The following is a 15,300-nucleotide window of genomic DNA, read 5'->3' on the forward strand; positions in this document are numbered from 1 at the left end:
TGATCTCCCGTCATTAAAAATGCTGTGTCATTTTTGGCAAAGAGTAGGGGTAATTTAGGCCAACTAGCCTGGCCTAATTCCTATTGGGTAATTGCATTTTGCTTACCTACAATTTCCCCTGGGGATATGACTTTCTTCACTTTGTTTATAAAATTATATAATATTGCTATACAAACTTCAAAGTCAGACCATAAGTGGATGCACTTTGGTGCTGAATTAAATTATTCTTATTATTATCTCACACTTATATTACAGTAGCACTTAGGGGTCCATATATAACCCAGTCTTGCAAAGTGCTGAGGGTTACCTGCAAATAGGTATCCTGAAAATGGGTGAATGCCTCTTGCAAGGGGCTGACAAGCAATCGGCAACTTACAGGATCAGGCCTGTGATGTTAGCTGATTGTTGAATATTTAGGGCTCTTTTGATCAGAGGCATTGTGTGAACATCAGTTATTATTGCAGATTTACTGTGAATTTAAACATATCAGACAGTTCTTGGAACATTTGCCTCCTTAGAAAGCAGAAACCAAGAGCAACCTAGAAAAATAATTAGAAAAACAGCCAGCCTCACAGCATGTGTTATTAGGCTCTGAGTCTAGTAATGCATACATTTCCTTTCATGTACCAATCAGACTTGCCAGCATTTTAGGAAAGAAAATATTTCAGTGGTCTCAGACCTACAGAGTGATAACAGACTGATTAAAATGGAGCTCTCACTCACAGTCAAGATAAGCCAAACAAGGTTTCGTAGTTCATTAAAAAGACACCAGTCAGCATTTCAACTAATACTGGACACAGCACAATTTTTAGTGGTCTCACATTACGCTGACCCAAAGCGAATGAGTTAGCACTAATTTAATGGCCTGAATGTTTTATAGACACTTCCTGGTATGTACATAAAATATTGTCACTTATGGGCAAGCTTCTAAGTGATCAAATAAAGTTGGCACTCATGAAGTTGGTTATTTCTTTGTTGGGAAAGAAACAAGTAGACAGGGACAAGAGTTTTCTTAGTCTAGTTAACTGACATGTACGTTTCTGAACAGACATCTTAAACAGTAAAAGCAAATGTCGGCTTAAAGCTCACACATGTGGCACCACACCACCTTCAGACCACTGGCAAAACAATCCAAAGAGCTCTCTTGTCAAGTCCCAGCCAGCTGCTTGTCCCTCCAATTTGTGTTAAGACTTTGCAGTGACTCCATTAACCTCCCCCCAAACACATCAAAATCTTCGGGGTTGAGGCTTTCAGTCAAAGTCCTTGCTCACTGCCACTGACTAGGTGTCAATCAAAATTTTCCCCCCGTAACCTTCACAGTAGTGTCCAGAACCCAGCCTCACAACCGGTAATCAAATCAAAAACTGTGGTGATGAGCATAGCATAAGAACATAGATAGATTACGTCTGAGCTTTCCTGACATGAGAATATGGAGCCATTTGAACCTATGACATTTGCCAAGTGAAGTGCCTTATGTACAATCTCTAACCCAACATGCTGGCATGTTGCATGGGTCTCCAGTAACCTCACCTAAGTACAACAGAATGAATAACTGACAATAAATGCATTCAGCGTGTTTCACCTTTTCTTTTATTTGAAAATTATCCACAAACAGATTGCAAGTCTCAAAATGTATTTTTTATTCAAAATTGTCATTGGTATTGAAATAGTGCATGATGATCCTGATCAGGATGAGGGCCCCATCATGCCAAGCACTATAAAAACCAACACATTCCCTGCCCTGAAGAGCTCAGTTCCTGGCCCTTGGATTAATTGAGCAAATATTACAATTGAAGGTGCAGTTTACTCTAATGTCTGCAACTAAATTATGTCACATCCTTAATTAACGTAGCTGCATGAATTTTGAATGGTGTCTGACTGTGGCAGTCCCAATCGTCTCAGTAGGCTTGGATGGACAAGTTGGGGTAGGAGGGTTGTCATGTTCTATCATGAGATAACAGAGAGCTAACTCGAGTTAATGGCTAATGTGACTGTAAATGTGAGTGTCAATTCTCCACAACTATTTGTTCCAGGATGCAAACTTTTGTTCCTGGTTGTGGTTCAGCCTTGGGCTCAGTCTAGGCTAAACCATGACAAGGAGCAAAGATTTGAGTCATGGAACAACAGTTTGTGTATGGTCTATGTTAGCATTTGAAATCAGATTAGTTAGAGTGTTGTTTGGCACACAGCTTAGATTTTTCAGCCTATTAAGTCAAATGTGACCAGGTTTTTTTCCTTCTTTGTGGGTGTTGCCCTCAGAGCTGCTTGTAATAGGATAGACCTGTTGCATTACTGCAACTCTTATGTCTTCTAGCTAGTTCAGCTTTGTCCTTCAGTCTGAGAACTTGACTTTCATGGGCTTTCTGCTTTTTCCCTTTTTCTTTAAATGTATATATCACACCTGTTTAGTGGCTGAGGTCAGCAAGCTATTGGTCAACAGACAATAAGCAATTTAAGGGAAAGAAGCTTCAGGTTTGGAGACATTAGAAGGCCAGATTTTACCCACCACTTTACTATCCTTGCTCTGTCTGGGTTGTGTTTTTGGAGGACTCTAATATGGAAGACCTAAGTCTTCTTGAATGAAATGGATGCACAAGTACCAGCTTAAAACTTGAAGAGCATTTTCAGTTATGCTATTCTTCATACACATCGAAGTTTGACCATTTTAATCAAAGCCATGCGAACAGTTTGTTGTATTATGAAATGATTTTTTATGAAAGCGATATATTCCTATTTGCATAGAGTTATCAGACACCTATCTTGTTTACATTCTTTATGAATGTTTTTATTTGTATTCCTTATTTTAGGGAAAAATCTGATGGTTTGATTGCCTGAGGGTTAAACATACTGTCTATATTATGTAAAGGGAAAATCCCACTCTTGTCTCTACTTTGTTTTAACATTAATTTTTCAGCTATCCAGTTTGCTGTATAGCAAGCAGTGATGATTTCAAGATATATTTAGCTAGTAGGAAACAGAGCTGCTACTACCATAGCATTTGGAATCTATCTTTTCTGGCTCCTTGTTTTTACAATTTCTTCTTCTTTTTTCTTCTTGGCAGAGTGGCCTTATATTTCTGAACTCTAAGTTCAGATTAAAGCAAAAACAATACATTGAATAAATGGGGAAAATATAAAACTTGTGTCTGACAGATAGTGAGCAGCATGTGACTCATGCTGTAAAAAGTGTCTATGTGAACTGACAGCACAGAAGTACTGTCTGCACTGCACTAAACATATCACCCGTAATGAACAGATGTTTTTTTTAAAACATACACTTGCTTTTCAAGTAGATACATACACAGTATTAGACCAACCCCTGAAGTTCCTCAGGCTGCTATCTATATTGCGCTCACACTGTACCATCTGTTTTCCAGATATCCTCAGAGACATTGCCCAGACCAGTGTTACAATCTCTAACATGCTGAAGTCATGGAAGCTACCGCCAAAAGCCAATGCTACATCTTACCCACTCTGAACTTCCAAGGCCGCTTGTTCAGAAGTAGCACTGTTTCCTTTATTACTTTTAAGTTCTTAAGGCTGTAGCTCAGGACCGGCACAGTATTCTCAGTTTTGTCCAGTGAATACTGGATATCTTTTTAGGCATTAACTAACCTACTCCTTACAGCGCTCCAAACGAGCTAGAGATGTCCTTTCACCCTAAAAGCTGTGATACTTGCAAAACGGAAACATAACCTTTCCTCACCGCTTACATTTACCCGACCCCAGACCCATGGGAAACAGAGCTACCAACTGTGCAGATGTAATGCCGACAGACCCCGGTTGCTGGCACTGAACTGGGGACCTCTGGACTTAGTGCATGAGCCTCTAGAGCATGAGCTAAAAGCCAACTGGCTGTTTGCTAAAGCTGTAGAGCAGACTCATTTCCTCTCTCTCTGAATGGTCTCAGTGCCGCTCGATGTGGGTTACGTAGACTTTGCTGGAAGGATGCTGGATCTGTGGAACTCTGTGAACCATATAGGGGTTTAATCTAGATATCCATGTTATAACTTTACAGTACTGGGGGGGTCGGACAAGGGACGGGATTAGTTTCAAGTGTTAGCAGATCTGCAGTGCATTTTCAGTGTCAGAATTGTTAATGAAAAATGACAATTCTAACTGTTAAAGTCTGCAAGTGGATAATGGTGGTAAAAGTGATCATTACTAAATCTCATTATAGTGAAGCCAGCTTAACGTGACCACCCAAGGGATCAGCAAAAAAATCAATTGTTTATCACAGGTTGACCTTTAACTAAAAGGTCAAATAAAAGCATACTGAAAACTTTAGGTATATAAAGTGGTTTAAAACAGGGAATTGCCTGTTGGAAGTAGCGTTTCATTCAGCTGTCACAGAATTTATACAAAACTGCCACTTCATAGGTCTCAAATTGCACGATCATCTATACAGTGTATTAATGGCATTACCCCATATGTAAGGTTATATGTGATAAGAGTAAATTAAAATTTAGACCCCAATCCTGCAGACAGGTCAGCGGGTTTCAGGACTCAAGGCAGACAGAAAGGATATGCACTGGAGCATCTATTTTCAGGATTGAGACCTCAAGTTATTTGTACTTCCTATTAAGTTTCTTTCTACATCTAATAAAATGTTAATAAATTTAAAAGAAAAAGTCTGTAAAATGCAATGATATGTAAAATTGAAGTTTATTGTACAGTTAGGGAAAATGAACAACTCTAATAATCTAAAAAGGAGCTAAAATTTGATGATCAAGACATTCAGAATGCTCCATTATAAATATTAATTAGTTATTTTACTAAGGATGAAAAGTATTTTTAAAGACTCAATTACCTTTTTTAAAATACCATAGCTCATAAAAGCAAAGAACACTATCACTTTCACTAAAATGATGAACTGGTTTAAAAAACTAATTAATCCCATTTTAGTATTAGGATGATGTAGTGCTATTTCCAGTGCCATCTTTCAAATGTAATTTAAAACAGTGTTAATGTTCTGCTGTGATTCTTAAAGATCCCAGTGCACTTTTGGCAAAAGTGAGGGAGCTAGCACTGGTGTTTTAGCTAATTTCTAATCTCAGGCCAGGTCTATACTTCAGACTTTTGCTGACATAGCTATGTCAGCCAGGCTTTGATGAGATGCAATTTATCACTGACATAGCTGTGGTGGCAAAAAGCCACTCACATAGACACAGTTATACTAGCAAAACTGCCCTTTTGCTGGTTGTGACGGAACGCACTCCTGTATTCACACCCTACACATTATTGTAATAATCTTTGTCCAAAATATACCTTGGGAGGTATCATTTGAGAACTAACAACTCAGGGGTCTATAATATCATGGTGAAATGTGTGTAGCCACATTATATATAACGATTTGAACATGAACTGAAATTATGACTGAAATGTGTTTACCAGACAAGTCTGGTGAGGGCTAAACCTGTTTTTCAAAGACAAAAGACAAGCTGACGCCTCTAGCCAGGTGTCATCAAAGTTGATTGGCAATTACTGGTCAAGTGGCCATTCTTTGGCAACAAAGGTGGGCAGGAACAGATTGTGCTGCATTTTAGCAAATGACAACATGGAACTTCTTTTACCACAAGACTCCTTGTCTCCATCCTCACAGAGGGAAGGAACTTTATCGAGGGGTAATCTCAGGAAAATGAATTTCAAAGGGAGATAGAACTATAAAAGTGAGGGGCAAAAACTCCCCCATTTCTTTGTTTCGCTCCCTCTCTTACCTAAGAAGACAAAGGAACCAGCCCTTTGACTTTGGTGGCACAGCTGACCTGAGAATTTGCTCAGCAACGTTGCAGAGAACGTGTGGAAAGGATTTTAGCTTGAACCAAGTCAAGTTGTAGCTACTAGAAACCGTTTTATCTTCAGTTCACCTTTAACCATTTCTGACTTTAATACCTTGTACTTACTTAAAATCTCTCTTTGTAGTTATATAAACTTGTTTTATTTTTTAATCAAAACTAATCCAGTGCTGTGTTTAAACTGAACTGTTTGGGTACTCCAGTTGAAAAAGCAAACTGTTGAATATTGACCCCTGACAGGGGCAATGGGCCTTTAATATCAGAACTGCCCAGGAGAGGGCTGGACAGTGCAGAACATATGTTTTGGGGAAAATTCAGGACTGGGAGTGTGTTGGGGCCACCCTGCAAGTGGTAACCGAGGCTGGTGGAAGCCAGCGTGTGACTGGAGTGCGCTGGAAGGCTACAGCAATACACAGACCTTCAGGGTCTGACTTGCATACTGGCTCTTTGCGAGAGGCCCAAGGTTGCAGGGCAGTTGGTGACACAGCTCCCCACTGGTCTGGATTGCACACCGGAATGTGACGCTGGTATAACTTATTTCACACAGAGGGAGGAAAGCTGAAATAAACTGGGCCAGCAGAAGTGCAGTTTTGCTGGTATAAGCTGCATCCACACTAGGAGCACTTTGCCAATATAGTTTACCAGTGTAGTTATACATGCAAAGTGCTGCTAGTGTAGACCTGACCTCAGTCTATTTCGCAAGGTTTTAATTGTGCCCTTATCACCATGGTATTTACATCAAGGATAACTGCATTCTGCCTATCTAAAATCCTCCCTGACAGTTTCAAGTAGCTATTGTCCTAAACTGTCATATAGAGTTACTGGGCACTGGTAAGTAGCTGCTGTATTTTCTGTATGCATCTAATTTGGGGCTTTATTGGGTCTGCTCCCATTATTAAAGGTTTGCAGGACTGGGCAATCATTTGTGAAGCCTTAGAGAGCTTATAAGATGAAAGGCGTCACAGGGTTTGTTTCTGGAAGGTGCTGAGCCCCCGGACTCAAGACAGCAAAGCACATGCATAACTTTAAATATGTAACTAGTCCCACTGAAGTCAATACAATGTATGCTGTCTGTATCCCCAGGTATCTGAGGTGTTACTACTGGGCAGTGCGCACTTTAATTACCATTGGTGGCCTTGCGGAACCGCAAACCCTCTTTGAGATAATCTTTCAACTCCTGAATTTTTTCCTGGGTGTCTTTGTGTTCTCCAGCTTAATTGGTCAGGTAAACAAATGAATTAATCGCTAGATTTACAGTTGTGTAAATTACTGCCATGTAAAGACAACGTACTCTTTATGGCCTCTTTCATATACATAATACAGAAAACTTTGAAGCAGAAGATCAAAAAAGCTCAAGGACTCTTTTGAGTCTCCACTGTATATATTTTTCTGACAGATGTATTTATCTATGGTTGTAGTTCCAAGTAGAGCCCTTCGTAAGTTACAGTAGACCCCAATTTTCAAGGCCATAGCTTCAATTCTGCAGTTGGACCTGTCTGGTGGAACTCTACAGGGAGGCCTGCCCATATGGCTCAGATTACAGCAGCACAGCTCATGAATTTATGCAACTGGCTTACTTGAAATGCCTTGGTCCATTCTGAGCCTGGGAGAGTAACCTTTGTTGGGTCACCCAGCACTGCTACACTATAATTTTAATATCAGATTTTGGATTTATCTTTAGATGTTAATGAATTGCACTTGCTGTTAATTGCAATCAAGGATGCACAGAGGGTTTGGGGGGCCTATGGCAAAATCTGGAACTGATTGCTCCCACCCTTCCTAAATATAACCACTGAAGGGAGGCCCCAGGGAAGTGGGGGAGGTGGATTGGAAAGCAAGACCACACAGCACACAGTTTGCAGCTCCTGTCTCATGGGGCTAGGCCTAGTTCCCCACTCCTGGCATTGCAACCTGATGGATAGGCTTGCAGCGCTTCTCAGGTTTAGCCCAGCTGCCAAATTTCCATGAGTGATGTTGTGACCCCATGTGCCAGGTCACAATGTCAGTCAGGTTTGGGAGTCCTCTGAAATAGGGACCCCTGGGCAAACTGCCCCTTTCCCTATCCTCCTTGCCCTCTGAGCAGCCCTCATTGCATTAAGTGTTATCGTTCTTAAAAACATGAATGGTACAACACTGCACTGAATACTGATGTATCTGCGGGTTATTTAGTGTTCCCCTGATTTTTCAAAGCTTTCACAGAATCATAGAAGATTAGGGTTAGAAGAGACCTCAGGAGATCATCTAGTCCAACCCCCTGCTCAAAGCAGGACCACCCCCAACTAAATCATCCCAGCCGGGGCCTTAAAAACCTCTAAGGATTGAGATTCCACTACCTCCCCAGTTAACCCAATCCAGTGCTTCACCACCTTCCTAGTGAAATAATCTTTCCTAATATCCAACGTAAACCTCCCCCACTGCAACTTGAGACCATTGCTCCTTGTTCGGTCATCTGCCACCACTGAGAACAGCCTAGCTCCATCCTCTTTGGAACCCCCATTCAGATAGTTGAAGGCTGCTATCAAATCCACCCTCACTCTTCTCTTCTGCAGACTAAATAAGCCCAGTTCTCTCAGCCTCTCCTTGTAAGTCATATGCCCCAGCCCCTAATCATTTTTGTTGCCCTCCTCTGCACTCTGTCCAATTTGTCCACATCCCCTTTCTGTAGTGGGGGGCCCAAAACTGAATGCAATACTCCAGATGTGGCCTCACCAGTGCTGAATAGAGGGGAATAATCACTTCCCTCCATCTGCTGGCAATGCTCCTACTAATGCAGCCCAATATGCCGTTAGCCTTCTTGGCAACAAGGGCACACTGTTGACTCATATCCAGCTTCTAGTCCACTGTAATCCCCAGGTCCTTTTCTTCAGAATTGCCGCTTAGCCAGTTGGTCCCCAGCCTGTAGCAGTGCATGGGATTCTTCTGTCCTAAGTGCAGGACTCTGCACTTGTCCTTGTTGAACCTCATCAGATTTCTTTTAGCCCAATCCTTCAATTTGTCTGGGTCACTCTGGACCCTATCCTATCCTCCAGCATATCTACCTCTCCCCCCCAGCATAGTGTCATCCACAAACTTCCTGAGAGTGCAATCCATCCCATCATCCAGATCATTAAGGAAGATGTTGAACAAAACCAGTCCCAGGATAGACCCCTGGGGTATTCCACTTAATACCGGTTGCCAACTAGACATTGAGCTGTTGATCACTACCCATTGAGAAGCCGTTGATCACTACCCGTTGAAGTCCTAAGAACGTCGTGTAACGGGGGATTTACTGTCTGCCATATGTTACAGTTACAAATTTGGCACATGTTAACCTGTGGTTAAGATTAAATCAGTGTTCTTATTTTCAATTCATCTGCATCCAGTTTTGAAAAAAAAAGCTGCAAAATTTCCAAATAGGCAGCAACAAAAGTTTTTTTCCAATATATTGGAGTTACATTTCAGATCCAAAGGTTTGAAAAGAACTTTCCTGGCTGCAGAAGAACAACAGTTATAGTTCCTACATGTGGCAGTGAGTCCTACTGGACTCCTGCAGAAATCCCTGTATGATAGGGAGTTCAAATGAAAAGGCAAACACCAGAACTGTTGCATTTAATTGTATTTCTATTGACCACAAGATTTGAAAAAGTTCAGCAAATCAAGTAAAAGAAGTGTGTAAGTCTCAAGTAAATAACAGGGTGTAAACCTCTAACTTCCTGGTAACACAAGGAGTGGAAAAAGAAATACTAAAACATCATGAAATAGACTATGCCTGCAGTATTTGCAATGCATCCAGCAAACACTGGAAATATCAGCAGTGCACCTCTTCATATAAGAAATCTACCCTGATGATTAGATAAACTTGAAGAAATTCTGGATAAACAGCCAAATCATTGGGTATCTAGTTTGCAAGTCTAATATTTTTTTCATCTAATCTAGGTCCCTTATTAAAGTCCAGCAAATGACTCCTGCAATTGACTCTGTGCAAATGGACCACTCCACCAGTGCAGAGTCAATTGAAGGATCAAGGCCTAAATATAGATAAGCGAAAAGATACATGGATATCCAGTCAGTGGATAACGTCTGTATTTTCAAAGAGGTTTAAAGTTACTTGAAAAGTTCTTCTTTGTTACATTGGTGTAAATCCAGAGTAATTCCTATTGAGCTAAGTAGAGTTCCTCCAGACCTCGACCAGCGTGACAGCAGAATTTAGCCCACAATCATATTAGTAATTGGTCATCACAATGATATTTGAACATTCTATCAGAAATGTAACTGTACCTAGAGAATAGGGTTTTTCAAACATTAATGCATTTAAATTTTTAAAAAGTGATGTGACTTTTTTTTGTAGAAATGTTAAACTGTGCTCTTGTGCTAAGACCTTCAAGATCAATGTTCAGCACAAAGTTGATTTTATGCCTGATCAAAAAATATTTAACTCGGGAAACACTGACAAACTCTTATGTCTAGTGGCATCAACTGGTGTTAACACATTTTTAACTTGAGTTCTGATTTGCCATTGCATGCCAAACAAAGTGGGGCTTAATTATTGAATTTTAAAGGAACACCTTCAAATTAGAAATCATGCTTCCATCTGAAAATATTTTACCTACAAATAGCACAGGTTTCCTATAACTGGAACATTTACACTTTGTTTAATTTATGCATTAGACTGTATTTTTCACTCTAACTCTGAAACTTGAGACAGAAAAGTAAGTTTAAAATAGAAAAATATAAAAATCACAAACACTGGCAGGGGCATTCAGGGGTAGCTATGGTATGTGAAACTACTTCTAACATAAAGAAAAGGAGTACTTGTGACACCTTAGAGACTAACAAGTTGTCAATGTCCCTCTAAAATAAAAAACAGGTGAAAACAACTATTTAATGCAACTTAGTTTAAATCCATTCATTACCACTAACATATATTAACAAAGCAAAGTGTTTGTGCTTGGAAAATGACTGATCACTTAAAAACTGAGACTGTTACCACTGAAATGTGTTTGTAGTAATAACTGATATTTGCAGATGCGGGATGTAATTGGAGCAGCAACAGCAGGACAGAATTACTACCGTGCCAGCATGGATAACACCGTCTCTTACATGAACACCTATACAATTCCAAAAGTAGTTCAGAATCGTGTTCGAAGCTGGTACGAATACACATGGGACTCTCAAGGAATGCTGGGTAAGAGGACTCTCAAACTATACCATATCTGCTCATACACTGACTCACAGCAGAAATGTTCTGTTTAGATCCAAGGAATACATGGATCTCATTTGATCTCTTCTGAATGGTCTAGGGGGGGGTGAGAGAGACACACACCAGTTAACAAGCATCAAAAAAGCCAACCCAATGTGCTGTTTTGTAGGGCCTTCAGAAACACACTTATTATTTAGAGAAAAACCTGTACTGGAGTCAGTGGATTTAAGTGTTTCCTAATTGTTTTGTACAATTACATATTGTACTTTCATGCAGTAAAAGTGTAGTGTCTAAAGACGGATCACTAACCTGAACTTCTAGCAGCACAGCAAGTCTTCATTTATCGTAGTCTTCATATGCAGTTCCAAGACTACCTTGAATATTTGGAAATTAAGTTACACCCAGGATGAACACCTGTTGTAATACAATAGCTAGAGTTTTGGAATTCTCTTTTCTATATATAAAATATCTGGAGTCTAAAAATAATCAAGGGGTTTTCTCTTGTTTATCCATCTGTAATATGTTCTAGTTAGAGTTCTGAAGAATTGGTTTAATATATTGCACAATTTGTTAGTCTGAAAGAATATTCCTCTGTTAGATCTCATGTATGTTAGATTTAACTCAGTTAGGCTATTCTTCTGTACAAGGGAAAGGTTCATTTTTATTTTTTTTTAAATTCCCTTGCTGCTGCTCCTTTTCCTTCTTCCTTTGCATTTCCACTTTGTAATTAGGAATTTTGGGGTCTTTTTTTTTTCTCTCTTGCAGATGAATCAGAATTACTGGAGCAGATGCCAGCCAAAATGCAGTTAGCCATTGCAATTGATGTGAACTTTGCCATTGTCAATAAAGTTGACTTATTCAAAGCAAGTAGTTTTAAAGGAGAAAGGAGCAACGTGTTGTTCTTGTGAGCTATAAAATCTAGTTTAGCACATGTTGCAGTATTTAGGACCGTCTTTTCATTAGTTATATTAAAGTCAAAATAAGGTCAAGAGGTTGCCAAGTGAATGGAAGCTCATGGTTGGATTGAGCCAAGTGCCTGTCTCTTCATCCAAAGCAGAAGCCAAAAACGTTTGAGTGATACTGTGTTGTTGTTTTAGTGCAGTTACATTGACATTATGGGCCAGATTCAGAGGTGGCAAATGGTGATGTAGTTTGCATGTCAATTTGGGGGTACAAGTAAGCCAAGGGGGCAGAAGGATGAGATTGTAGCAGGAACAATAACATTTGCACTGCTTCTGGGGTGCATGGGAAATATGGTTTTGTATTGTGGTTTAAATTAATTATTACTCAGAGTTCTGTATCAATATGCCTAGTAAGGAATCTATTTGTCAAAAAAACATTTCTGAATCTTTTTTGTTGTCTGTATTATTACAGACATATTTGCTGACAGGTATTTTGATATATGACCAAAAATAATTGAAACTGGTGTGATTATATTGTGTTATTTTGACAAACAAAATATGCAGAATTTTTCTGAATTTGAAAATATTGTGCGCAGAATTTTTATATTTTTGGCACCGAATTCCCTAGGAGTAATATAAATAAGTTGGTAGTCTTGCTTTGTGGCAGCCTCATAAAGATGACACATAACGTGCCTTTTTATAAAATGTTTTTGTCCCAGAAGCCATGACCATGCAATACACAGAGGACTAGATTCTCTCCTGCCCCTGTGCTTTCCTTGGTGCATGAGATGGGAGAGGTGTCCAGCAGCTAATTACAGCACCACGAGTCTCCAGGCCAGCCCTGACACCACTTAGAGCTGCTGCCAGGCAGCTGCACCCCTGAGGTAGATCCTTAATGGACCCAACACAGTGGAGGATTGGCACAGAGTAGTGGAACTCTAACTTGCCCCTTATGCTAGGTTGGAGCAGAGTGCACAGCCTGACTGTGGAATTTGCTGCTGTGAATTTGTGGCCAGATTACCTTTTTATACCACCTGAGCAATTATGCACCAGAGACTCGGGCCCACAGCTTTAACCATAGTATTGAACGCATTTAATTAGACCAGCACAAGAGTCACATACATACTGTGACAAAGTTCCTACTCTACCTTGGTGGGTCTTGTGCTTATTGGCGGATTTGCTCGCCTTGGAGTTTCATGGCAGCCCTCAGCTTGGGTGTTTTTCTGAACCCACAGTCCAGGTCGACTCCTCCTGTGTCTGATTAGGAGTTGGGAAGATTTGGGGGGAACCCGGGCGCACCCTCTACTCTGGGTTCCAGCCCAGGGCCCTGTGGAATGCAGCTGTCTAGAGTGCCTCCTGGAACAGCTGTGCGACAGCTACAACTCCTTGGGCTACTTCCCCATGGCCTCCTCCCAACACCTTCTTTATCCTCACCATAGGACCTTCCTCCTGGTGTCTGATAATGCTTGTACACCTCAGTCCTCCAACAGTCCGCGTTCTCGCTCTCAGCTCCTAGTGCCTCTTGCTCCCAGCTCCTCACACGCACACCACAAACTGAAGTGAGCTCCTTTTTAAAACCCAGGTGCCCTAATTAACCTGTCTTAATTGAATCTAGCAGCTTCTTGATTGGCTGCAGGTGCCCTAATCAGCCTGTCTTAATAGTCTCCAGAAGGTTCCTGATTGTTCTGGAACCTTCCCTGTTACCTTACCCAGGGAAAAGGGACCTACTTAGCCTGGGGCTAATATATCTGCCTTCTATTACTCTCCTATAGCCATCTGGCCCGACCCTGTCACAATACACAGACATCTCACAGTTAGAAAGACTATTCTTTCAAAACACAAGAGAAGATAGAGGTTGAGGCACTCAGATAATACCATGATAAGGGCCTTAAAGGTACCCAAATAGTTCCACCGACATTCTCTCTACCCTCCAGAAATTGACCTTTTTGATGCTTTAAATCCACACTCAGTACCTGAAGCATTAGCTTAACACACTCCTGTATTGCTATCTCTTGCTTCCCAGTATAAACCTCCTGGTAATCATTTCAAGTACTGCACAAGTATAGCAAAATTCTAATTATTTTTAACAGGGGTGTGATACTCAAATGATTTATGACATGCTGCTGAGACTGAAATCCATTGTGTATTTACCTGGTGACTTCGTCTGCAAAAAGGTGAGCTTGACTATTTGTTTTTCAAATGTAAAAATAATGAACATACTAGCACAAGAGTTCATCTGTAGGTCAAGAGTATACTTTAAACAAAATTAATCCTAGGTGAATTACATGTAATAAAAATAATTATGATATACGGAGTAATAATAATAGTGTGCTCTCAGGTTTCAAGCTGGAACAAGACAATATGGACTTTATTACTTATATTATCAAACATAAAATGTTGGTAGCCTAGGAAACTGCTTTGTATAAATACAAGTTATCTACTAACACACATCATTAAGTTTGAATATTTAAAATGGATACAGTGTGTTGCAGAAGTTAGAAGTTCAAAACTTCTGCGTGTATGCAGACATAAACAGACTACAGATCTTCATCTGAGATGTTGCAAGTGTTCAAATTAAACATTGCATGTGTGTTACCAGTTGTCATTATTTAGTACTTATATGGCAGTAGTGCTCTGAAACTCCAGTTACAGTCAGGCCCCATTGTTCTAGGTGCTGTACAAACCCATAGGAAGACAAAGTCCTTGCCCCAGAGAGCTTACAATTTAAGTTCTGGATGCTGCAAAGATGTACAGTCATGATTAACTCTCTGCATTGTGTGCAGTCCCATTGATTCAGTGGGACTACTCATGGTGCACACAGTTAAATATGTGCATAAATTACTCCTGGGGGTATTCTGTGCTCCTACCATCCACAGAATTCTTTGCTGCCTTGCAGAAAAATGGGGGAGCAAAGAAATGTGTGTGGAACATGCACCCCTTCCCTGGAGCAGCTGGCAGATGCAGATCACCACGGGGCGGGGGCAGGGAGGGGGGAAGGCTGGGTGTGCATGCGTCTGTGGAGAGACCTTAAAGGGGCAGGGCTGGGCACATGTCTGTGTGCGAACCAGCGAGAGATACTCACTCTGTCTCTCTCACATGCTATTGGGGCGTCCCCAGCTTGGAGGGGTAGGGCTGTGTGAGGCAGTCTCTGTCACTGAGGCAGAACAGAAATGTAACAAGTAAGCAGGCAGGCTGCTAATGTTCCCATTGTCAGTGAATTGTTCCCATTCTTAGTCAATTCCCCCAGGAGCCTAAAAAATGTGTAAAAGTTTGAAGGCTCCTTTACATTGCCAGAGTGGTGTAAAGGAGCCTTATTGTAAGTGACAGGGAATCCTCATCTGGGAAGATCTATGTGCTTTCTCGCTTTTTTCCTGTGCCAGAGAGGCACAGGGGGGTTAGATTACAGCTCAGGATCTATTTTACTT

General features: G+C 40.7%; 1 protein-coding gene across 1 annotated transcript in view; it reads left to right on the forward strand.

Annotated features, from left to right (window-relative positions):
* Positions 1-15,300, forward strand: part of CNGB3 (cyclic nucleotide gated channel subunit beta 3) — a 140,575-nt gene that overhangs the window by 103,022 nt on the left and 22,253 nt on the right. The window contains exons 10-13 of the mRNA XM_073329320.1: positions 6,878-7,019; positions 10,799-10,958; positions 11,739-11,836; positions 13,966-14,049. Of these exons, the coding sequence (XP_073185421.1) occupies positions 6,878-7,019; positions 10,799-10,958; positions 11,739-11,836; positions 13,966-14,049 (484 nt within the window). The remainder of the gene's footprint in view (positions 1-6,877; positions 7,020-10,798; positions 10,959-11,738; positions 11,837-13,965; positions 14,050-15,300) is intronic.

This window comes from Lepidochelys kempii, chromosome 2 (genome assembly GCF_965140285.1).
Source record: "Lepidochelys kempii isolate rLepKem1 chromosome 2, rLepKem1.hap1, whole genome shotgun sequence".
In the NCBI taxonomy this organism is placed as follows: Eukaryota; Metazoa; Chordata; order Testudines; family Cheloniidae; genus Lepidochelys; species Lepidochelys kempii.